The sequence below is a fragment of the Culex pipiens genome, chromosome 2 (assembly GCF_016801865.2).
Source record: "Culex pipiens pallens isolate TS chromosome 2, TS_CPP_V2, whole genome shotgun sequence".
In the NCBI taxonomy this organism is placed as follows: domain Eukaryota; kingdom Metazoa; phylum Arthropoda; class Insecta; order Diptera; family Culicidae; genus Culex; species Culex pipiens.
This window is the reverse complement of record NC_068938.1, coordinates 162310526-162337454: the sequence shown is the minus strand read 5'-3', so window position 1 is coordinate 162337454 and position 26929 is coordinate 162310526. Positions and strand designations below refer to the sequence as shown.

The window sequence follows — 26929 nt, the reverse complement described above, 5'->3', positions numbered from 1 at the left end:
AGGCATGTTTTTATTGTGAAATTGACTTAGGAATACGAATATGAAAAAATTATCACCAGAAAATGGGAGCAACCCCGAGCAACAATTTACAACAACAAAAAACACTAAAAGTAAAAGTTTCTATTTTATTTGTTCAAATGTCTTACTCAAACATCAGTGTCAAATGGTATTCTCAAATGTTCCCTACAAGCTTCAGGTCGAATCGAGTTGATGTCTGTATGGAACACTTTTTAATTTGAGTTTGAAAATTGTACTACTTTTTCACTAAAATGTCAATAACTCCCTTTAGATTTCACCAATTTGGGTGCTTCACCCCACATTTTGTATGACTTTAAGTCTTTTCAGATGCATTTTTAATTTTGAAATTTGATTTAGGGTTTAAAACTTTGAAAAGCAATGACCTACATTTTTAGAATAAAACTTCCCGGGCAGACGGTAATAACAAGATTCGTGCAATTTCAATAACAAATGTTGTTGAAATAACAAAAAGTGTTATGGAATATTCTTGCAAAGTCAATTTTTGCATAAGAGTTTAATAACAGTTTATGTTATCATAACAAAACTTGTTATTGGTCTGATATTAGTTGAAAGCCAAAACAACTTTGAAATAACATGTTTTGTTATGGAAGAATACCTCCAATTGTTATTGGGATGATCGGATTAGTTGTTAAAATAACAAAAAATAATAACAAAGATTTGTTCGAAGAATAACTAAAAATGTTATTAGTCTGTTATTACAATAACATTCCAATAACAAAAAAGTCATAACGACGAATAACAAATTTTGTTATTAATAACATAAAATGTTATTGGCCTAGTATTTTCAAATATCAAAATATGTTATTCCGAAGTTATTTCCGTCTGCTCGGGTTGCCTAGTTATAAACAAAACACTCGATATTTTCAAAAAAAATATTATTGTAGAAAATAAAAAAACACTCTTTCGGGTAACTGTTTACTCAAAAAGTGCAATTAATATCATTCTTATTTCATAACCCAAGATTTTTTTAACAATAAGCAAGCAAGGAAGAGTTTTTATTATTTTGGTAATTTTATTTATTGATGTCCGATATTTTTTGACAAAGAACTTTGTCCTAAGGGCTCTATTCTGGTGAGGTGTCAATCCAGAAAAACGAAAAATGTCGCGCGTTACGAAAATGTTGCATGCTTTGTACTGCGGAAGAGGTCTGCAACGAATGAAATGTGGCAACAATGGTGCAGCATTCTCGCGTGACAGTTCCAAGAAAGCAGGAGACGAGGCAAAATTTTCACCATGTTGCCACATTTCATGCTAACTATATAAGCTAACAGATAGCCTCTGAACAATTTTAGTTTTATTCGAAAATCCGTCAGAGACGGATCGACGGTGGTAATTTTATTGCTCACACACACATGCACACATTGAAAGACACAGGTTGTGCACCAACTTGGGAGGAATTCTGTTCTAACGAAGATTGTTAGATCGGTCACTCGAAAACCAGAATGATTTAAGGCAATGGGGTTGGGACCAAACTGGTAGGATATTGGCCACACCCGGAGTGGCCATGGCCCTGAGGGAAGGTTCTACCGGGGGGACATTTATCGAACCATTCGACTTGGGGCAATATGGGTATCAAAATTCATGGTTTTTGATACTGGTAGTGAAAATGGCCATTTTGACAGGATTGGCCACACCCGGAGTGGCCATGGCCCTGAGGGAAGGTTCTACCGGGGGGACATTTATCGAACCATTCGACTTGGGGCAATATGGGTATCAAAATTCATGGTTTTTGATACTGGTAGTGAAAATGGCCATTTTGACAGGATTTGCCACACCCGGAGTGGCCATGGCCCTGAGAGAAGGTTCTACCGGGGGGACATTTATCGAACCATTCGACTAGGGGCAATATGGGTATCAAAATTCATGGTTTTTGATACTGGTAGTGAAAATGGCCATTTTGACAGGATTGGTCACACCCGGAGTGGCCATGGCCCTGAGGGAAGGTTCTACCGGGGGGACATTTATCGAACCATTCGACTTGGGGCAATATGGGTATCAAAATTCATGGTTTTTGATACTGGTAGTGAAAATGGCCATTTTGACAGGATTGGCCACACCCGGAGTGGCCATGGCCCTGTGGGAAGGTTCTACCGGGGGGACATTTATCGAACCATTCGACTTGGGGCAATATGGGTATCCAAATTCATGGTTTTTGATACTGGTAGTGAAAATGGCAATTTTGACAGGATTGGCCACACCCGGAGTGGCCATGGCCCTGAGGGAAGGTTCTACCGGGGGGACATTTATCGAACCATTCGACTTGGGGTAATATGGGTATCAAAATTCATGGTTTTTGATACTGGTAGTGAAAATGGCCATTTTGACAGGGTTGACCACACCCGGAGTGGCCATGGCCCTGAGGGAAGGTTCTACCGGGGGGACATTTATCGAACCATTCGACTTGGGGCAATATGGGTATCAAAATTCATGGTTTTTGACACTGGTAGTGAAAATGGCCATTTTGACAGGATTGGCCACACCCGGAGTGGCCAGTGCCATGGGGAATGTTCTTCCGGGAGGACATTTACGGAACCATATAAAGGAGAATGGGCAAATTTGTATGGGAGCTGGTCCAAGGATGTACACGAACGGGACCAACTTTTTTCGAAAGATCTCGCCGAGACATGAAAAAAAGTCTTCTGGACCAACTCTCTAAACCCCGGGGTTCAAAAGTTACAAGTTGTTGAAGTTTGAGCATTTTGGGTTAAAATGTACAAAAAATCGAATTTTTGCTATTTCTAAAATCATTCATAAAATCTCTGTTTCATTATGGATTTCGATTTTCTTGACTTCATTCGACGCGTATCAGCAAAAACTATGAGTTCTGATATGTCTTAGCATGATTGAAACATGATTTCTCTTGTTTTTATCCGTTTGAACCGTTTGTGCAAGAGGCATCCCATAGAAACAAGTCGAAACTTCAAGGTTTTGAAACCGGATCCGACTCAGACTGCTTCAGTGAGTATGGAAGGCTTCAGTGCAATGTTGTAACAACTTATTGGGATGGTCTGAGTCATCCGAGAACTCCTTGGAGTTAAGACCGGTGGTTTTTGACCACGGATCATACCCGCATGGCTTCAGTGAGTATGGTAGACTACTATGCTGATGTGTTGGAGTGTCCTGGGTTCTCCTAGGACTCCCTGGAGTTAAGATCTGTGGGTCTACTACCGTAACAATCCAAATGTCGACCGGTTTTGACAACGGAACATACCCGCATAGCTTCAGTGAGTGTGGTAGACTGCTTTGCTAATGTGTTAGGATGTCTTGGGTCATCCAAGGACTCCCTGGAGTTATGATCTGTAGGTCTACGGCTGTTACAAGGACTCCCTGGAATGGTCCAGAACATCCCAACATAACAACAATACAGTCTGCTATACTCACTGAATCTTTGCGGTTCCGACCTTGTAAAAAAAAAAGGTAGTAGACCCACAGATCTTAACTCCAGGGAGTCCTAGGAGAACCCAGGACACTCCAACACATCAGCATAGTAGTCTACCATACTCACTGAAGCCATGCGGGTATGATCCGTGGTCAAAAACCGCCGACATCTTGCTTGTTACGGCGGTAGACTCACCGGTCTTAACTCCAAGGAGTTCTCGGATGACTCAGACCATCCCAATAAGTTGTTACAACATTGCACTGAAGCCTTCCATACTCACTGAAGCAGTCTGAGTCGGATCCGGTTTCAAAACCTTGAAGTTTCGACTTGTTTCTATGGGATGCCTCTTGCACAAACGGTTCAAACGGATAAAAACAAGAGAAATCATGTTTCAATCATGCTAAGACATATCAGAACTCATAGTTTTTGCTGATACGCGTCGAATGAAGTCAAGAAAATCGAAATCCATAATGAAACAGAGATTTTATGAATGATTTTAGAAATAGCAAAAATTCGATTTTTTGTACATTTTAACTCAAAATGCTCAAACTTCAACAACTTATAACTTTTGAACCCCGGGGTTTAGAGAGTTGGTCCAGAAGACTTTTTTTCATGTCTCGGCGAGATCTTTCGAAAAAAGTTGGTCCCGTTCGTGTACATCCTTGGACCAAATTTGCCCATTCTCCTTTGGGCAATATGGGTATACAAATGCATAGTTTTTGATACTGGTAATGAAAATTGCCATTTTGACAGGATTGGCCACACCCGGAGTTGCCAGTGCCATGAAGAAGGTTCTACCGGGGGGACATTTATCGAACCATACGACTATGGGCAATATGGGTATCAAAATTCATGGTTTTCGATACTGGTAATAAAAATTACGGGAAGGTTTTCCCGGGAGTGTTCTGTTGGATGACGTTGTAGGGCTTTGGTGTATTGGGCAAAGCTGTAGGGGAGAAAATTTCATGAAAGTTTGTCAAAGGCGCCAAATTTGTAGCTCTTAATCTACTCGAGATATACGCCATTTTGGTAAACAATGGTAAAAAAGCACTTTTTTAGTGATTACTTAAAATGTTAGCATTTTAGCGGCCTACTATGTTCTGAAGAGTTGTTTATGACATAAAATTACACATCTTTGCCGAAGACAGCAAAATGTGTTGAGCCTTTATTGAGGAGTTATAACCATTTTTGAAACTGCCACAGAATCCGCTTTGTAATTGCTGGCCCCGATACTCTTCAAGGGTGTTCCCCTCAGGAACTGGGAAAGATTTACTTTTACTTTTACTTATAACCATTTTTAAGTGATTTTGAAACTATTTTCAAGTTGCAATGTTTTCAAAATGGCGCATTTTGGCGCAAAACCGAACAATGCACATGAAAGTACACACTTTCAACTAGATTTTCTGAATATATCTCCGTGTCTATCGGTGTCTATTTTTAGATATCTTTATTTGAATTTGACGGTTTTTAATCAATTTAATTATAATTTTTAAGCGGAATCTTATTGAAACGTGGTAATAATCGGTAAATTGATCGTTTTTTATGGAAAATACATTGTTCATGCTTAAAATTATGATGGGTAATTTTATGTCATAAACAACTCTTCAGAACATAGAAGGCCGCTAAAATGCTAACATTTTAAGTAATCACTAAAAAAGTGCTTTTTTACCATTGTTTACCAAAATGGCGTATATCTCGAGTAGATTAAGAGCTACAAATTTGGCGCCTTTGACAAACTTTCATGAAATTTTCTCCCCTACAACTTTGCCCAATACACCAAAGCCCTACAACGTCATCCAACAGAACACTCCCGGGAAAACCTTCCCGTAATTTTTATTACCAGTATCGAAAACCATGAATTTTGATACCCATATTGCCCCAAGTCGAATGGTTCGATAAATGTCCCCCCGGTAGAACCTTCCCTCAGGGCCATGGCCACTCCGGGTGTGGCCAATATCCTACCAGTTTGGTCCCAACCCCATTGCCTTAAATCATTCTGGTTTTCGAGTGACCGATCTAACAATCTTCGTTAGAACAGAATTCCTCCCAAGTTGGTGCACAACCTGTGTCTTTCAATGTGTGCATGTGTGTGTGAGCAATAAAATTACCACCGTCGATCCGTCTCTGACGGATTTTCGAATAAAACTAAAATTGTTCAGAGGCTATCTGTTAGCTTATATAGTTAGCATGAAATGTGGCAACATGGTGAAAATTTTGCCTCGTCTCCTGCTTTCTTGGAACTGTCACGCGAGAATGCTGCACCATTGTTGCCACATTTCATGCGAACTATATAAGTAACAGATAGCCTCTGAACAATTTTAGTTTTATTCGAAAATCCGTCAGAGACGGATCGACGGTGGTAATTTTATTGCTCACACACACATGCACACATTGAAAGACACAGGTTGTGCACCAACTTGGGAGGAATTCTGTTTTAACGAAGATTGTTAGATCGGTCACTCGAAAACCAGAATTATTTAAGGCAATGGGGTTGGGACCAAACTGGTAGGATATTGGCCACACCCGGAGTGGCCATGGCCCTGAGGGAAGGTTCTACCGGGGGGACATTTATCGAACCATTCGACTTGGGGCAATATGGGTATCAAAATTCATGGTTTTTTACACTGGTAGTGAAAATGGCCATTTTGACAGGATTGGCCACACCCGGAGTGGCCATGGCCCTGCGGGAAGGTTCTACCGGGGGGACATTTATCGAACCATTCGACTTGGGGCAATATGGGTATCAAAATTCATGGTTTTTTACACTGGTAGTGAAAATGGCCATTTTGACAGGATTGCCCACACCCGGAGTGGCCATGGCCCTGCGGGAAGGTTCTACCGGGGGGACATTTATCGAACCATTCGACTTGGGGCAATATGGGTATCAAAATTCATGGTTTTTGATACTGATAATGAAAATGGCCATTTTGACAAGATTGGCCACACCCTGAGTGGCCCTGGCCATGGCCCTGAGGGAAGGTTCTACCGGGGGGACATTTATCAAACCTTTCGACTTGGGGCAATATGGGTATCAAAATTCATGGTTTTTTACACTGGTAGTGAAAATGGCCATTTTGACAGGATTGGCCACACCCGGAGTGGCCATGGCCCTGCGGGAAGGTTCTACCGGGGGGACATTTATCGAACCATTCGACTAGGGGCAATATGGGTATCAAAATTCATGGTTTTTTATACTGGTAGTGAAAATGGCCATTTTGACAGGATTGGCCACACCCGGAGTGGCCATGGCCCTGCGGGAAGGTTCTACCGGGGGGACATTTATCAAACCTTTCGACTTGGGGCAATATGGGTATCAAAATTCATGGTTTTTGACACTGGTAGTGAAAATGGCCATTTTGACAGGATTGGCCACACCCGGAGTGGCCATGGCCCTGCGGGAAGGTTCTACCGGGGGGACATTTATCGAACCATTCGACTTGGGGCAATATGGGTATCAAAATTCATGGTTTTTGATACTGGTAGTAAAAATGGCCATTTTGACAGGATTGGCCACACCCGGAGTGGCCATGGCCCTGAGGGAAGGTTCTACCGGGGGGACATTTATCGAACCATTCGACTTGGGGCAATATGGGTATCAAAATTCATGGTTTTTGATACTGATAATGAAAATGGCCATTTTGACAGGATTGGCCACACCCGGAGTGGCCATGGCCCTGAGGGAAGGTTCTACCGGGGGGACATTTATCGAACCATTCGTCTTGGAGCAATATGGGTATCAAAATTCATGTTTTGTTTATACTGGTAGTGAAAATGGCCATTTTGACAGGATTGGCCACACCTGGAGTGGCCATGGCCCTGTGGGAAGGTTCTACCGGGGGGACATTTATCGAACCGTTCGACTTGGGGCAATATGGGTATCAAAATTCATGGTTTTTGATACTGGTAGTAAAAATGGCCATTTTGACAGGATTGGCCACACCCGGAGTGGCCATGGCCCTGAGGGAAGGTTCTACCGGGGGGACATTTATCGAACCATTCGACTTGGGGCAATATGGGTATCAAAATTCATGGTTTTTGATACTGATAATGAAAATGGCCATTTTGACAGGATTGGCCACACCCGGAGTGGCCATGGCCCTGAGGGAAGGTTCTACCGGGGGGACATTTATCGAACCATTCGTCTTGGAGCAATATGGGTATCAAAATTCATGTTTTGTTTATACTGGTAGTGAAAATGGCCATTTTGACAGGATTGGCCACACCCGGAGTGGCCAGTGTCCTGAAGAAGGTTCTACCGGGGGTACATTTATCGAACCATACGACTTGGGGCAATATGGATATCAAAATTCATGGTTTTTGATACTGCACCCAGAACTGGACATCGGCATTCGAGAGTATAAAGAGCACGATTCGGTAGTAAAATGTTACTGTGTGCGGACTGAGAGGATAAATCCCGAAATTACCGAGAGTACTTTACTCATGGGTTCATCTTCAAAAAAAGTTCATCCATAAAAAAACGAACCGGTACCGAGACTCGAACCCAAGACCTTCGGCATATTGATCCGTGCCTTTGCCGTATGGGCCACCATGGTTCGGTGACTGAATGGTGGTCATTTGTCCATATAAGCCATTCAGTAGGATGAACTATTCCAATGAGCGAATGAACACGCGAGAGGACTATACTCTCGCAAAATAGCACTTTCCTCACGCTTCTTTTCGTTAGGACTATCCCCTCGTTCTTTAACTTTGGGTGTGGTAGTGAAAATTGCCATTTTGACAGGATTGGCCACACCCGGAGTAGCCATGGCCCTGAGGGAAGGTTCTACCGGGGGGACGTTTATCGAGCCATTCGACTTGGAGCAATATGGGCAATTTATATCCACAGAGGTGCCATTGAATGCAAATATTTAATTAGAATTAATTACTCAGGATTAAATAAATTGGCAAAGAATTAAAAAATATAAATAAAAATAGCATGATTTTTTGAGTTTTGTACAAAGTTCTTTGTCATATTGGTCATGTAGAACATAACCACCTGCACCTTTTTTAAATAGCTTTAGGGGTTACAAATTGGCATAAATGTCAGAGGTTGGTAGAAGAACACATTTTAACTTTTTTAAATCTATTTTAAAGACATTAAAATATATATTTTCATCTATAAACAAAATAAATTTGAAAACTTGTGGTTGTACCATTGCCGAGATATAACAATTTGAAGTTGGCAGTTTCAAAAAATGGGTGCCACGATATCTCAACACTCTCTCACCCAGTCGGCTTGGGTTCGATCCCAGACGGCCCCGGTGGCATTTTTCGAGACGAGATTTGTCTGACTACGCCTTCCGTCGGATGGGGAAGTCAATGTTGGCCCCGGTCTAACCTAGAGGGTTAGGTCGTTAGCTCAATCCAGGTGTAGGAGTCGTCTCCCTGGGTCCTGCCTCGGTGGAGTCGCTGGTAGGCAGTTGGACTAACAATCCAAAGGTCGTCAGTTCGAATCCCGGGGTGGATGGAAGCTAAGGTGTAAAAAGAGGTTTGCAGTTGCCTCAACAACCAATGCTTCGGACACCTAGTTTCGAGTAGGAATCTCGCAATCGAGAACGCCAAGGCAATGCTGTAGAGCGAATAAATTGATTTGATTTTTTTGATATCTCAACACTGCTTTGACCAAATCGGCTCATAATTTTGGTGAACACTCGTTAAACTGGTTCCGTGTGCCTGACGAAGGCCGATATTCAAAAATGTTTATTTTTAACTAAGATTAAAAATATTTTTATTTTTTTTTCATATAAAAGCTAGAGAGCTTTTGATTCTTTCATTTTTCAAATGTACAAAAATTAAAAAAAATCGAGCACGGAAGGTCTAGTGAGTCTTCTCCCCAATGTTAGCCAATTTCACAAAGTTTTACAGTTTGCTTTGCGCATGGTAAAATGTTGTGCTTAAATCGTCTCTTACTCAGTTTAATAATGAAATATCTTCATTAAACTTTCAGGAGTGAGCATCTTTCAAGTTGATTCATTAAATTTTCTTTACTAAGTTTTTTGCATTTTCTACAAGTTTGTAACCCCTTAAAAGAACTTAAAATTTTATATATTTTTTATTTTTTATTCTGCTTTGGTTAACTGGGGAAAACCGGAACTAATGTCTGAAAAGTTCAATATATTTTCTCAAATTTTAAAATTTATTTATATTTATAAATGTAATAACCAGTCTTTTAAAAATATAGAGAGATAAATAAAAAATATTTCAAACACTTGGAATTTTGTGAATCTGTAAACTCAAAATTAACCATTTTCACTAATAAGCCAAATTATTGCTGATCTATGCAGAATACAAATTTTAATGCTTTTAAATTCTTATCGATTATTATGTATTCAACTATAAATGCATTTCTACAAAAAAAATATATTCCGGGCCAAAATTCGATTTTTTTTATTCAATTTCATGAAATCCCGGGACAAATTATAAAAAATTCCGGGATTCGGCAATTCCCGGTTTTGGAAAAATCCCGGGATTTTTTTTCCGGGAATTCCCGGGATGGACGCACTAGAGATACATATTCACAATCCCCGACGTAACGGTAAACGCTTCAGTGGTCAAAGTGCCTCAAAAATTGTCATGTTTGAAAAAAATACGGGTTAAATCCCATTTCAAACTCAAATGCAAAGCGCCAGCTCCTGTTACGTCCAATTAAGCTAATATTTGGGATTTGGGCTAAGTATGCCCACCAGAACACTATGGGGTTTCAGGCGGCCATAAATCGAAAAACCGACATGTTCTAATTATTTTTTTGGTATTTTTTTTCGAAAATAAACATTCTAACTAAGAAAAATCCGGAGTTTGAAAGTTGTAGGTTCAAAATTCACTGAATTGCAGACCTTCAAAGGCGAAAATGGTAAGAAAAAACATGTTTTTTGACAAAAAAATGATTATTTTTCATAGTTGTACTGTGTAGCTGTTTATGTATTTTTTCCTGCATCATTATATATATTCAGAAAGGTAATTGATTCAACTTTTCAATAACATTTTACAAAACACACTTTTACAGGCTAAAAAAATAATAAAAATCAAAAAAGATGGATTTTTATTCAAAATTTAGTTTTTTTCAACATTGTTAATGGAGTACTTTTTTTGTGTGCATTTGTGCGATCTGAAAATTTTGCAGCTTAAAATTTGAACCATGTCCTAACTTGTCTCCAAATTTCAAAGTGCACTTATGTGCACTTTTTGAGTTATGCCATTTTGAACATTTTGATTCATGCAAGAAAATTAATGATTTCGCGTACACGTTTGGTTAAAATCACATTATTTACCTGCGGAGGCAGAAATGACGTACCTGCTATGTATGTTTTGAAATTGATTTGATATTCATGACTTTGTTGGTACTTAGGTACGTTTAATAAAATTAGAAATTCCTATTCTAAGTATTTTACAGAAACGATTCGTCGAATATTCGTATCAGTTCGTTGTTGTGTTCTTTTGAAAGTATGGATAATAATACCGTAGTGTCCCTGTACGATATAACGAAGCACTATTCTGAAAACGTGAGAACTGCTTTCGAGTATATTTGTAAGAATTACAACATTGCAGAACCATCACATCACATCGTTTCTCAAAGAGAGGTGGATTATAACCCAAGAAGAAGGGGAGGGAGATTGAACGTAAATCAGAAACTTTAACATAGCATAAACCGCCATTCCGTGCATCAAATAGACAGAGCAAGAATATTCAAATTCACCACTTTTATGCATGTGGCCTCAAATATATGAAAAAATCGAAAATTAAACTTTTTTTTTGGAAAAAAAATATCAAAATTCACATGTTTTCATTATACTAAGTACAAACAACACAAAAAAGTCACAAAAAAGCAAAAAAATATTTTTGGCCGCTCGCTTATATGGAAATACCTCATAGTGCAGAACAAGCCCCTGAATGCCCGCCAAAAAGTCATTTTTGTTACACTCTACTAAATGCAAATTAATCAAAATTTGTTTATTTAAAACTTGGTTTCCTACAATCATTTACATCATTACAGCCCAAGTTTTGGAAACGCTGGCTCTCATCTCTTAACACTTGTAGCACCAACGGGGTCAAAACTTACGCGAAGCACCAAGGGGGTCAAAAATGTTGGAAATGCCAAGGAATTGCAACTTCAACCGGCTGGATCTCGGCGAAAACTCAACCGATTTGGATGATTTTTGTTGCATTCGATCCGGAAGAATATCAAAAATCACCTCCAACAAGGTAGATGCAAAACAGATGCGTCTACCTTAAGTTATAATAAAAAAGGCATTTCCAACTTTTTTTTACCCTGTTGGGGCTACAAGACTGTGTTAAGCTTCCCTCGGTATCACTTATTGCAATGTTCATCGTGGCGCCAATATCGAATCGATTTTTCGCGTTCAAACACCATCACAAAAAGCTCTTTAGAGTTTCCAACAGTGAAAAGTACGACCTAGAGGCTGGCAGGAATTTCGGTTCGCAGAAGAGAGAGCGTGAATTTTGAACGAGCCTAGCTCGGCAGGGAATCTTCACGAGAGAAATGTAATTTGATATTATTTCGGAACGAAGATGTCTTAGAAAGCTTCAAAAATGGTCAAAATTTAATGACATATTTTGTTTTGTGATTTGTCCGAGTTCTACACTTCCCTTACTCAAATTCCCTAGTCAGGGGGTCGCTCAACGAAAATTGCCAATTCAGTTGGTTCGCGTAACAAAGGGGCTTACTCGCTCAACAGAACTTGTAGGAGGCTTCACTAGAGCGTAGACATAACCTAGAAGTGAGCTCCCCACTCCAGTGATAGGCGTCATTGGGTAATATCAATTTGCTGCCTGTTGCAATCGGGGCTGCAATATGGATGGTGGCGATGATGATATCCGATTAAAGTCAAATTTGATCTGAATGGGGTGCAATCTGGTGGAAAGTTGAGTGACACGTGGAGCATTTTGGCAGAACGTTTGAATTTTAAGCAGTTTACGAAGTTGATGCGAAATTGTAACAAGTGGCTTGATTGAAATTCAAATTCTTCTCAAAGTTTTCCCCTTTGCTGAAAATGTAGCCTTTGTACTCCCTTGTAAGCTTTTTAAAGCTGCATTCATAGCCCAAAAACATACTTTTCATAACTAACCTCCATTGTTGAAACTCACTCAACTGGAGTGTCCCCAACCTAAGGGGAGATGCATTTTAGTGTGTTCTCCATAAAGACTTAACCAAATCACCCCTTCTACAAGCTTTTGTGAACGTAGCCAGGCCAATCCGTCCATCATGCTCATCCTGCCGGAAAAATGCCGAGCTCATCCGAAAAGCTCCACAACCACATAACTTTCGAGCTTTTGAGCAGGACAGGGGGGGAAACTACCAACTATTTTCCAGGAAAACTCACATTGACTCTCATTAGTTGCACTATTGTTGAAGAGAATGATCCGTATTGCCTCACCTCTTCAGCCGGCTTCTCTCTAAAATCTAAAATCTAAGCCAAGCTTTGTGCAAGCAAGTGCATTCTGAGAAAACGCAACCATTGCTAGATCTCTCTCCTCGGTTTCGAAGTTAGTTGTGTAAGGTTGGGAAAGCGTAGTGCACGTGAAAAGTGAGCTAGGGTGGTTCTTTTTTTGTGAATACTTGAATATCTAGTGGACCAAATTGATTTTTTAGGAAACTTTGAGCAATTATCTACGAAATCGGTTTATTTTGTCCATTTTTATTTTAGGATTTGGCTCAAACTTGGTGGGAGCCTGCTCTATGACCAAATAAGCCATTTTGTGTTATTGGTTCACCCATACAAGTCTTCATACAATTTTTGCAGCTATCTATTAGAGGCCCAGAATATGGGACTTTTTTTCAAAACCTCGCTCCACAAGCTGATTTATGTTCCTTTAGCTATTTTAAAACTCTATGCCAAATATAAACAAAATCAGTCAACATTTACTCATTGATACTCGGGGGTGAAGTTTGTGTGGAAAAAATCGAAAAAATGTATGAAAAAACAATTTTCCTACTGTTTGGTCTGCACGGAGCGCTATTTCCATCCAAATATTCCAAAAAGTGAGATTCTCCATGGAAATTTAATGCTCTACAATTTTGTAGAACATACCAAAACTGTGATAATCGATTCTGAAAAAATAATAGCGATTTATAAATGTCATTTTTGTATGAAAACATTTTTTTCACCATCTTCAGGCTCGGGTATCAATGGGTTAATCTCAACCAGTTTCGCCCAAAATTTAGACAGATTCTTTAAATAACACAAAAAACTGTATTTATGCTTGTGGAGCAGGGGGACATCTTTTCTGGGCACTTTATTGTCCATACAAAAATATTCCGTAAATATTAGAAAATCTGTATCTTTTCAAGGAATTTTATGATCCATTTTTCATCTTCTGCAAAGCTGTAAGGGTTGATGAGGGCTTTTCAGAAAAAAATATGTAACTTTTTTAAATTTTTACCAATCTTTCATGCAAAAATCATTTTCCTGAAAACCACATATTTTTTTTGTTTCGGCAAAAAAAAGCTTTTGAGATATAGAGGCCAAAAGTTTTGCCACTGAGCTATGTTTTTTTTCGTAATTTAAAGCTGTTTTTTCCCGTACAAACTTCACCTCCGAGCAGGGTTGTTAAAATATCAAAATATCAGCTTTCAGCAACTACAATTATCCCGCCTGAATATTCATGCCTCAAATACAACTACTCTTCTCTCTTCATTGAAACTCTCAGCGCCGAACATAGCCGAACACGTTTTCGTGTTTACCCACTCGCGATTGACATTTTCCTTTTCTCTCTCATTCCCGCTTCCACGATCATCCTACCGTAACAGCGTTCAATTTTGTGGCCGCAACAAAACCAATTTCGCAAACGCTGTTTGACGGGACATCATACGTGGTCGGATCCTAATCGCCATCTCGCGTTCTCTCATTGCAGTTTTTGGAGAGATTGAGAGACTCAGCGGTGAGAGCGCATAGTCGAGGAAAAGGGGAAGAGTGATAGAGAGAGAATGACATCGCTGGGAATCACGAGACACAAGAAGAGATCTCACAAGCTATAGTGACGGCCACTATACTCTCGGATATTTTTGGTGCAGAGATAATCTATTGATAGCTTTTTTATCACTCATTTGCAACACTGCCTCCGAGTATCAATGGGTAAATGATGACCGATTTTGCTCACATTTGGCCCAGAGTCCTAAAATAGGTCAAGGAACAATATTCAGCTTGTGGAGCGAGGTTTTGAAAAAAAGTGTAATACCCATTCCAAAATGTTTATTTAGCAATTCTATGGTCATATTTTGACATTTAGATAAATTGAAAGTTTGCAAAATTAAGTTAAGATAAGTTTCATATAAAATTTCCAGAGTTATACAAACTTTTAAACTAAGTATTAAGTAAACTTTTTATTCAATCCAAATTATTTTTTTAATCAGTCAAGGATGCCTATTTGGAGTTGGGAGACTGGATTATGGTGATTTGTCATCAAATAACTTAATTTATGTTAATTTTTCGAAAGGTGTACAAACTTTTTTTGTACCCTTTTTGATTTCTGTAATAGTATTTGTTATATAACTTTTTATAGAAATCATCTTTTCATGAGCTTTTCATAGCAAAATGTTCGGCATGAGTTTCTGAGCAAAACGTAGTACTAGGTTTCTGTCAAACATTAAATTGTTTACATGTTTCATCATAAAATGTGTATTGTGCCCAAGAGGTGTACACAGCAAAAAATCCGATGGTAAAATCGCATGCAAAAGCATGCACATCACCTTCGTCAAAATAAACACTTAATATTACACACTGCATGTACAATTTTTGCAAACACAAAAAAAAAGTTGCAACCGACGGGTTTCAAACCCAGCACCAACAGTAAGGATTGGCGCCTTAGCCCACTCGGCCATCAGACCGATGAAAATCTGTAAGGATAAACGCATATATCAGCTTGACATTTTGGTCAAGTAGGTTTCCCATACTGATAGGCTACATATTTCAGGGCGTAAAATTACATAAAATTACATAAAATAATGCAATATGTATTTTACACCTAACACTTTTACACGCAGCTGGATTACTACTTTTTTAGCTGTGTAGATACTTTTTTTACATACTGTAAGTATCTTTGCAACTTTGCTAAATACATTAGGTCTATTCCCGTACTTGCAGAATTGCAGAATTTCTGCAGCTTCTGCAGAATTCTGCAGCCAGCATAAGTCACTTTTTGCAGCACGTTCCCGTACTTTTCAGTTCGCTCTCTTCATCTCTCTCTTTTGCAGAAGTTCTGCAAGGAGAGAAACCGCAAAACTTTTGCCTGGGTAGCGCATTCCAGTACTTTTTCTGCAATATTGTACACAGTTGAGTGAATTTACTCAAATTGGGTACTAAAGTTTTTTTTAATTATTTCAACATATTATAAAAATAGTTCACAAAAAAAGTAATTGAAAGAAGTTTACCTCTATAACGGGGATGTTATTTTTATGCAGTTCAACGTTTTATTTAAAAAATCAAGGATGTATTATTTATTAAGTAACTAGAAATTAATTATGCTTAGGAGGCTTAGGAAGAAATTAATATTAGAAACAACTCAAATTTTGTACATTAGGTAAACATTTTTACAAATTAGAGTGGTAGGTACGTTTAATAAATATGATTAAAAAAAGACAAACATAGGTTTTATATAGAAGGGACCAAAACACATGTTTAAATTGCAGAATGCTTGAAAGATTATTCATAATAACATAAACAAATTATGACTGGATGTCACATGAAAGAACAACGGTGACGCAGCAAAATTGACAAATTAGAAAAAAATGAATCAAAAACTCAAAATTTTTGAAAAACTTAAATTAAGAAATCTGGAAATTAAGAAATCCATGAGCGAGTCCACGAACAGGGCATACCCCTTTGTATGGGACGTCGTTTGGACCTCACCAATCTGCCTGAAATTTTCAGGGGTTGTTTGTACATATAAAACTAGCATCTGGCCAAAATATGAGCACTCTAGGTCAACGGGAAGTGGGGCAAATCGGGACACAAAGTTTGAAGGTTCAAAAACGTCAAAAATCTTAAAAAGCTTATAACTTGGGCAAAATTCAATTTAATTTCAAAATTCAAAATGCATCTGAAAGGGCTAACAAAATGCAACAAAATGCAGTGTAGAGCATCCCGATTGGTTAATTCTGAAGGGAGTTATTGGCATTTTAGTGAAAAAATAGCATAATTTTCAAACTCAAATAAAAAAGTGTTCCATCCAGATATCAACTCGGTTCGACCTGCAGCTTGTAGGGGACATCTGGGATAGGGCGTCCAATTTTCCCGGGTTTTGAATTTCCCGGGAAACGGGAAAAATATTTTTGGAATCCCGGGAATTCCCGGGATCCCGGGAAATTTTTGAATCAGTAATAAAATCTATGTTTCATTATATTTGTTATGTTTTCAAGCTTAAATTCATAGAATTAGCTTAATAATATCAAATGGTGATAATCCTTTCACTTCAATCTAAACAAAGACGACAAGTTTTTTTTTAAAAAAGGTCCAATAAGCTTTTGTCTTCCATGTGTTTATAAAACCTATTTAAAAAAAAACTTTGGAATTCTTTTAATATTTTTTTCTTTTATATATATTTTTATATGATATGACTAAAACAGCTTAAAAAATTTATTTTATATGTCTAAAAAACAAAAAAAACCACAGTAAATAACAGTCAATATAAAATTTTAGATAAGTTTTGAATTCATTGTTCTATATAAAACATATTTTACAAATTATCTTCAAGTTACTACCGCCAACCGAGGGAAAATCAGAATTACAGTCTAAATATGTACAGGAGATTTTAGAACAATACATTTGGAAGTACATTTTTTTTGTTCTGTTCCTGTTTTAACCGAAGTCATCCAAAACGTCATGCAATTATTTTTTGCTTTAATAGCTGTATTTATTCGTTACATTTGTACTTATTTGCCCAAGATGCCGGTTTTTGATTATAAATACGTAAATATATCCAGTCTTTAAAAAAAATAATAGAGAAAAAATTTAATACACTAGGCACCTGTTAATTAAAATTATAATATTTTTTCCAAAAAAGCCAATTTAATGCTGAGATTTTCTTAATTCATTTTATTGTTCTACTAATTTCAGAACCAAATCTGAATTTCCAGACCAAAATATGATTTTTTTTCAATTTCGGGAATTCCCGGGACAAATTATAGAAAATCCCGGGATTCGGGAATTCCCGGTTTTGGAAAAATCCCGGGATTTTTGTCCCGGGAATTCCCGGGATGGACGCACTAATCTGGGACTACCATCTGAGACTGAGAACGCTTTGGGTAAGGCAGTTTTTCACCTTAAATAAACACTTTTACTTTTAGTGAATTTTTTGGTTGTAAATTTTTGCTTGGGGGACCCCTTAGATCCCATTTTCTGGTGATAATTTTATCATTTTCGTGTTCCTGAGACAATTTCACATTAGAAACATGCATAAAAATGCTTATTTTCATCCAATTTAACCCTTTAAAAAATGAAAGTTAAAAAAAATCTTCGATTCACATTTATTGAAAATCAAGTTCGTTTCCAAGGATACTAGATGACACCAGCAAAAAGCAGCTTCTCAATTTTTTTTAACTTTCATTTTTTAAAGGGTTAAATTGGATGAAAATAAGCATTTTTATGCATGTTTCTAATGTGAAATTGTCTCAGGAACACGAACATGATAAAATTATCACCAGAAAATGGGATCTAAGGGGTCCCCCAAGCAAAAATTTACAACCAAAAAATTCACTAAAAGTAAAAGTGTTTATTTTAGGTGAAAAACTGCCTTACCCAAAGCGTTCTCAGTCTCAAATGGTAGTCCCAGATGTCCCCTACAAGCTGCAGGTCGAACCGAGTTGATATCTGGATGGAACACTTTTTTATTTGAGTTTGAAAATTATGCTATTTTTTCACTAAAATGCCAATAACTCCCTTTAGAATTAACCAATCGGGATGCTCTACACTGCATTTTGTTGCATTTTTTGAGCCCTTTCAGATGCATTTTGAATTTTGAAATTAAATTGAATTTTGCCCAAGTTATAGGCTTTTTAAGATTTTTGACGTTTTTGAACCTTCAAACTTTGTGTCCCGATTTGCCCCACTTCCCGTTGACCTAGAGTGCTCATATTTTGGCCAGATGCTAGTTTTATATGTACAAACAACCCCTGAAAATTTCAGGCAGATTGGTGAGGTCGATGCGAGATGGGTATGCTTTGCTCGTGGACTCGCTCAAAATATATATAAAAAAAAAAAACAAATATTTTCAAATTGAGAAACTTTCAAAATACATAAATCAGATATTTGAGAAATTTAAAAATGCAAAAAAATATATCAGAAAAATATAAAAAAAGAGTAATAAATCACAAATTCAAATAATTGTAAACTAAATATTTCAAAATGTTTAAAATTTCAAAAGAATCTTAATTTTGAAAATTCAAAATAAAAAAATAAAGGTTGAAAAAAAATCGAAATAAAAAAACAAAAGTTTGAATATTTATGAGTTCAGAACACCAAAAAATCAAAAGCAACAGTTAAAAATAATTGTAATTGTAATTGTAATTGTAATTTTATTGAAACGATATCCTGTTAGTTTACACTGTATATCAGGGCAAGGAGGTCATGTGGATCTGAATTAAACTTTTGGAGCGAAATAATAATAAGAATGAAAATTAAAGAAATCATAATTTCAAAAATAAGTAAAACTAAAAAATTCTGTAAACCAAAAATTTTAAAACTCAAGCATAAATAAAATAGATACAGTCCAAATTTCCAATCTCTAGATTTTCTTAATTTCAGTTTCTAACCTAAAATATGACTCCAAAAAATGAGTGTTTTTTTTATGATTCAAGATTGCGAAGAATTTGAGAATTTAGGAACAAAAGAATTTAATAGTTTGAGAATTTAGGAATTTAACAATTCAAGAATTTCAGAGTTTCAGAATTTTAGTTTTGCCAAAATTACATCATGTTTTTTTGTTCATAGAAGAATACAAATTGGTAGCACCGTTAAAGGTACAATTTATTATTTGCCAATTAAATTTACCTATTATTTTAACACTACTAAATATATGCTAAATTCAAAATCAATTTAAGATCAAAAGTTATTCCTAAACAAATATTTATTTGAAATTACTAAGCTCAACAGAAATGTGTCTTCTAAAAGTTTTTAAAACAATTTGTTTTTATAGTACTATATATAGTAGTTTTGTTTTGTTGAAGTACTAGCCGTTTTTATCAGGTAAAAAAAAATCGCTTTATCATTTACATGAATGAACATACAAAAATCGTTTTCAATAAAACCAGACTTAAAAAACTACCCCAAAATCATTTATTATTACAACTAATAATAAAATGCTTCATTTCACCCAACTTGCAAATTTTATGTAAGCGTGTACTCAACATCCATCACACCAAATTGCAGTAACTTTTCAACAAGAAAGAGAAGAGAGAGCTTGCAGAAAAGTACGGGAACGGTTTCGCTGAAACTTCTACCTCTCTCACTGCAGAAGTTCTGCCTGAGAGAAAAGTTACTTTTGTTGCAGAAAAGTACGGGAACGCCCTGCTGCCGTTTTTGTGCAGAATTGCAGAAATCTGTAGTACGGGAATAGACCTATTATATCAAGCAAATCCCTTCCTATAAGCTATATATAGGCTTAAGCTTGAAAATGCAAGGTCAACTCAACTTTAGCGTGTTGTGCCTCTATTGTGGCAATTTATTATCATAAGCCCTCAGTGAAATAAGGAACCACCCTAATGCAATTGAAGGTGTGTGCGTCTACTCAGCAAAGCTCTTCTACAGCGCGTCAGCTTTGCGTTTGAAGCTCTGATGCGGTGGTGGTTGAGGGTTTACTGGTCAGATATCCCCCTTCCTCATTCCCCCTCCTGCTTGAAATCTGTCACTCGAGATGCAGGTCGGTTTGGTGCGGAGTGCGTGTGAATTGTGTCGTAGTTCGAGGGAAGTGCAGCACTACCTAGACTAAGAGAGAGAGTGGGTGGGTAAGCTTTTTCCAGCTGATAGGAGCACTTTTTACACTCTCAGACAGTTTTACCTTGGGTAAAGGAGGTGCGGGTTTGACAACTTTTAGCTTAGTTGGTTTAAGCTGCTTCTTGTTGGATGTGGCTGGCAGGTTGGGTACGTGGTTTGTCACTAAAGCGAATGATGGGTGTGGGCAAAAAGGGTTCTTTTCCAGCAAGCTAGGCACTTTTTGTGAGGTGAAGCTGTGACGGGTTGTGTGCTTACACATGGAGAAAGTTGAATCAGGGTTTGCTGGATTAGACATAAAGTTTGATAATCATTCAACTTTCTTCAGAGTGTAGCACTTAAAAGCTCATTTGATATTTGTACAGGGAAGTTAAGGGACAGGAATTTGCTGCTCAGGGCGGTTAGCAGGAAGTTTTAAAACCAGGACAAGAAAAAAATCAGCTAAAAACACAAACAAAATCGGTACATCTGGACTAAATTTGGAATTCCAATTTGAAAACGAAGAAAAATACACAAATAAATCGATAGAGAGAATGAAAAAAAAACAGTGTAGAAAAACACAACCAAAACACACAGTGAAAGAGAAAAGGGCACTACGGCAAATGATGAAAAGAGAGAAAAGGTGAGGAAAGGAGTCGAAAACACAGAAAACCATAGAGAAAAGTGTGAAAAAACGGATAAAGGAAAGGTAAGAACAGAAATGAAAACTTGAAAACAAACGTAAATACTTACTAAAGTTTTTGGTATCAATTGCACAATTGTTTTACCCTGTACGAAATGATGATAATTAGAGAAAATATATATAGTTTTGTTGATAGAGCAAGAAGCCTAGAGAGATATCGTTTCGCAAATAGATTTGTTTTTTTTTTTGGGAGGGATCGTTCGTATTTAATCGCGTTATTTTGTTTTAGAAAACTGTCAAAAATGAACAATTAATTTACTGATACGACAAGAAACAAACTACAATCAAACTGTTTGTGTGTCGTTTTTTGGGTTGAACAAACTACAGAAAGAACGAAACGGCATGCAAGGGTAGAGGATTTGGGGCTGAGGAGGAAGAAGTAATCGTAAAAGTAATTACTATCGGGATTAAATTGTGCAACTTCATTTTTGTTTGCTCCAACCTACATGGATGCACTCTTGAACATTGGTTGGAGGAGAAGTTACACTGAGGATCGTTTTTTTGGGAAAGTTTTTGGCCACAGGTAAGGGGGCAGCTTAAAAGCTTAATATTGGTCATAGTTTAGGGGAAAACGGAACCAAATTGAACGGAGAACTTTCTCCTGCTGTTGTTGTTGAAGGAAGAAAAAATGAGTTGCAATTTCATTGACTTTTCAATTCAATTGGTAACGGATTACACGTAACATGATTCTTGAACAAGTGACGAAAGACCAGTTCCCTTCGATTTTGATCAGAGAGTTTTGAAAGTTTATTTAAAAAAATAAGAAAGATAATTTCAATCATATTTGAAGATAAGGTCGATTCTGAACAAAAATAATTGACCCTCTAAATGCAAAATTCATACTTGACAAAGTTCTTAAAAAAATCTAAAATTGTTGTTTGTTGTTTGTTGTTTGTTGTTTGTTGTTTGTTGTTTGTTGTTTGTTGTTTGTTGTTTGTTGTTTGTTGTTTGTTGTTTGTTGTTTGTTGTTTGTTGTTTGTTGTTTGTTGTTTGTTGTTTGTTGTTTGTTGTTTGTTGTTTGTTGTTTGTTGTTTGTTGTTTGTTGTTTGTTGTTTGTTGTTTGTTGTTTGTTGTTTGTTGTTTGTTGTTTGTTGTTTGTTGTTTGTTGTTTGTTGTTTGTTGTTTGTTGTTTGTTGTTTGTTGTTTGTTGTTTGTTGTTTGTTGTTTGTTGTTTGTTGTTTGTTGTTTGTTGTTTGTTGTTTGTTGTTTGTTGTTTGTTGTTTGTTGTTTGTTGTTTGTTGTTTGTTGTTTGTTGTTTGTTGTTTGTTGTTTGTTGTTTGTTGTTTGTTGTTTGTTGTTTGTTGTTTGTTGTTTGTTGTTTGTTGTTTGTTGTTTGTTGTTTGTTGTTTGTTGTTTGTTGTTTGTTGTTTGTTGTTTGTTGTTTGTTGTTTGTTGTTTGTTGTTTGTTGTTTGTTGTTTGTTGTTTGTTGTTTGTTGTTTGTTGTTTGTTGTTTGTTGTTTGTTGTTTGTTGTTTGTTGTTTGTTGTTTGTTGTTTGTTGTTTGTTGTTTGTTGTTTGTTGTTTGTTGTTTGTTGTTTGTTGTTTGTTGTTTGTTGTTTGTTGTTTGTTGTTTGTTGTTTGTTGTTTGTTGTTTGTTGTTTGTTGTTTGAAGTTTGTTGTTTGTTGATTGTTGTTTGTTGTTTTTTTTTTTAAGTCAGATTGTTTTGATCAAAATTGAAGGTGGTCAGTTCAGGCATGATTCTTTAATTGTCATGAAATTTGTCCAAAAAGGTACAAAAAGTGTTTACAATTATGGTTAATTTCAAGTAATAATAATTTCAGGGACAAAATTGGAAAGGATCTACTGGGATTGGAAAAGGTCGGTAGGGTATATACTATTATTGAAAAAACTGTAGATAGACGAAAATTAACGACAACGGCTTATATAAACTTGTTGATTGATTGAAATATTTCTTAAAACATATTTTAGAACTGGCAAAAAATGGAAAGAATTAACATCAAGAAATTTATACAGTTGCAAGTGTAGACGAAAAGAGCTCGCGAAGGTTTTTTTTAAATGAATAGTCAACAACGTCAAGAGAGTACAAAATTTTGATTGCAATAGACGAGTGAAGAAAACAACAACAAGAAGAAGAATCTGTGGTCGATGGTAACTTTTTTTTCAAAGAAGCAGCCGCGCGATGTTTGGTGGACATGAAGTAACAAACGGGGTGGGAAGGGCGCGAATTACCTGCTGTCTCCGGCGGATTCTTTTCCGAGCGGCCAGGAATATCCGCCAGTAGAGGAACAGTATCACCAGCAGCGGCACGTAAAAGCTGGACGCCGTCGCGAAGATCTGGTAGCCGATGTCCTGCGACACGATGCACTGCAGGTCCTGGTAGACGCGGGCCTCCCACTCCGGGTCCTTCCAGCCGAGCAGCGGCGCGATCGACACCAGCACGGACAGCGTCCAGATCACGATGATCATGTAGCCGATCCGGCGGGCCGTCCGCTGGTGGGCGTAGTCGATGTCCGTGACGGCCCAGTACCTGGAGGAAGGAGAGGATGTCGTTAAAAATAATGGTAATCGTGTAAAAAAAGTGTAATATTACATCAGGAACATGTGAATTTTTATCAGGTCTTCAATTTACACATTTTTTATGTAAAATTACTCCAAAAAGAGGTCATATTCAACTAACCAAATTTTCAACTATCCAAATTCAACTTTTTAAATACTAGTAAGTTTAAAGAATAATATAAACAGCAATAACAAAAGCTTTAGTAGTAATAAATACATAAAAATCGTAAAAAAAACATTTTACAACATAATTTCCACCATTATTTCCGAACCAGGCAGGGTTGCCAACATTCCGACGTTCCGATAACTACAATAATCATCATAATAATAACACTACCCCTCATGCGAATGACATTCCACCATATCCGATAAGGGTGCAAGCTTTTACACACTCACTCCACCCAGTCTGGCTGCCGCTCGTTTTGGTGCATTCGATTTAAATGCAAATTTGTACTACAACCATGTCAAGCTGCTGCTATATCTGCAAGCCAGGGGGTGCCAAGTGTCTGCACGTGGTGGCACTATATTGGCACTCGAGCGCCACCCGAAAGTTGTACCCCGCGCAAGCCAATATCGCCCGATTTGGCTGGGCTGATTATTTCCGAGTTCGATCGAGATGCACACAAAAAGTGGGAGTTTGAGGGGCTGGGGAATGATATTCACTTTGCAAACACTTTCTGCCAGGTCAGAGGGTGCAATATGCAATGGAATCCATTTTGCAGTGACTGTTGTTGAGTAGTTTGGCGTCGCTGCTGCTGTTTGATTCGATTCGATGATGCATTTTTGTACACAGCAAAATAGCATGATTGAAGAGAGAAAAAAAAAGTTTGGCGCCATCAAGTTATGCAACCAACGTCAGGATGCATTGAAAAATAAGGTTGAGGAAATCGTTTTGCAGTGATTTTTTTTCTTCAAGGGAAATAAATCATTTCTGAGCTGTCATGTGCACCGGGAGATTGTTGTTGATTTTCTGTACTCTTTCAAGTCAGTGAAAAAAGTATTGAAATTTGAATGATAAAACGGTTTACTGTTTGACTTCAGATCTAAATTAACTGAGCATTGATTGTGTGCCGGGAACAGTGGTGTAGGGGTAAGCGCAGATGCCTTTCACCTAGTCGGCCTGGGTTCGATCCCAAAAGGTCCGGTGGCAGTTTGCGAGACGAGATTAGTCTGATCACGCCTTTCATCGGAAGGGGAAGTATGTTGACCCCGGTCTAACCTAGAGGGTTAGGTCGTTAGCTCAGTCCAGGTGTAGGTGTAGATTTATTGTGTACCGGCATCAGGGGTGACATTGGGTCTGGGGGTGAGATTGGGTCCAACAAATTTCTGCATTTTTGTTTGACCCAATCTCATCCCCCAGACCCTGACCCTGACGACGGTACGCAAAATTTTATTAAATGTTTTATCATTATTCTTGCTATTATTTTTTCTTGTATTCTTTAACACTAAAATTATTCTTTTGTTTTCAAGCTTCCTCTTAAAAAACATGTTTTAGATAGAATGGTAAGTTTCAAGTATTAATTACTACAAAAATCATAAAATACCGTATTTTCTCGAAAAAACTCAAATTTTCAAAATTCGCAATATTGGTGTCAAACGATTCGAAAGTTTGTTTGCATTTTTACTGTTTTAGAGTTTTTTGAATGAAATTCTAATCTTTTCACAAAGTTCCGTATTTTCTGGAAAATACTCATTTATTTTATAATTTGCAATTTGGGTAATTCACTACCAACTCACACGAAATCGGGAAAAGTTTCCCTCTTCGATTTGCGTGTAACTTTGTCCTAAGGGGTAACTTTTTTCCCTGATCACGAATCCGAGGTCCGTTTTTTATATCTCGTGACGGAGGGGCGGTACGACCCCTTCAATTTTTGAACATGGGAAAAAAGAGGTGTTTTTGCAGTCTGAAACGGTGATGAGATAGAAATTTGGTGTCAAAGAGACTTTTATGTAAAATAAAATGCCCGATTTGATGGTGTACTCAGAATTCCAAAAAACGTATTTATCATCGAAAAAAACACTACAAAATTTAGGGACATGTCATTTTAAAAGAAATTTATTGTACTTTTTGAATCTACATTGACCCCAAAAGGGTCATTTTTTCAATTAGAACAACACTTTCCATTTTAAAATTTCGTGTTTTTTTCTAACTTTGCAGGGTTATTTTAGAGAATGTAACAATGTTCTACAGAGTTGTAGAACAGACAATTACAAACATTTTAATATTCAGACATAAGGGGTTTGCTTATCAACATCACGAGTAATCGCGATTTTACGAAAAAAAGTTTTGAAAAAGTTGGTCGTCATCGATCATGCCCGTTCATGGTCATCCGCGACAGACACGGACGACGAAACAAAGAGAAACGCAAAAAGCAAGCTTCCCATGCGCCAGTGCCAACGCACACCGCGGGTTTGGTTTTCTAGCTTCGGAACGTGCCTGAACACATTTGTGTATTGGTATCTTGGTACATCGTACCAGCGCACCACGACACTCTCGGCTCGCCCCATCGGTTTTGTGTCTGGCACTCACCCATGACATGAACCCAGCGTGCTGTGGTACGCGCCGTGGTATTGAACCCGTTTTGTACCGCCAGCGCATACCACGGCACGTACCTCGGCTCGTGGCGAGTGAAGCACCTTGGTTCATACACCGGGTTCATGCCATGGGTGAGTGCCAGACACAAAACCGACGCGGTGAACCGAGAGTGTCGTGGTGCGCTGGTACGATGAACCAAAATACCCTCGGTTCGTGTGAGTCGGGTACGGGTGTAAACCGAACAAAGCAGGCGCAAAGCAAACCCAAGGGATAAGTGAACCGCGTGTACCGCACGGTGCAGGGAAGCTTGGCAAAAAGTAACTTTTTGCAATTCCGTCGTGAAACTACTTACTTTTCCTGTCATTCTTGAACGACGAAATAGCCTAATTTTCTGTACCAAAAATAACAGAATCGAATAGCAACACTTTTCAAAATAAATGCTGAAAAGTTCTACTTTACAGCACTCAAATGGATGCTAAAAAGTTGAACTTTTCAGCACTTGTTTTGAAAAGTAACACTTTTCAACATTTTTTTTGATTTAAACGATTTATTGACAAAATACATGAAAATTTTACATAAAATTTCACTCAGTGTGTGTTTTTTGAAATTGCAAAAAATGTTGTATGGATCTCGTTGCAAAACTTGATTTTTTCAGCACTCGTCTTATTATCCAACTCGGTGAACCTCGTTGGATAAATGTACGACTCGTGCTGAAAAAATCCTCTTTTTGCAAATTGCAACACTCCTTCGATGCAAAAAAAGGGGTATTTTTGTCCCTGATCACGAATCCGAGGCCCGTTTTTTGATATCTCGTGACGGACGGGCGGTACGACCC

The 26929-nt window shown here is 37.6% G+C and overlaps 1 protein-coding gene across 4 annotated transcripts in view; it reads right to left on the bottom strand.

Moving 5' to 3' along the window:
- Positions 1 to 26929, bottom strand: part of LOC120424996 (5-hydroxytryptamine receptor-like) — a 133009-nt gene that overhangs the window by 44666 nt on the left and 61414 nt on the right. For 2 of the 4 annotated variants that reach the window (XM_052707535.1, XM_052707537.1), the window contains exons 4-5: positions 23232 to 23529; positions 21091 to 21126 (exon numbers count right to left, since the gene is read on the bottom strand). In XM_052707535.1, the coding sequence (XP_052563495.1) occupies positions 21091 to 21126; positions 23232 to 23529 (334 nt within the window). The remainder of the gene's footprint in view (positions 1 to 21090; positions 21127 to 23231; positions 23530 to 26929) is intronic. The other 2 variants (XM_052707536.1, XM_052707538.1) reach the window with 1 other exon arrangement.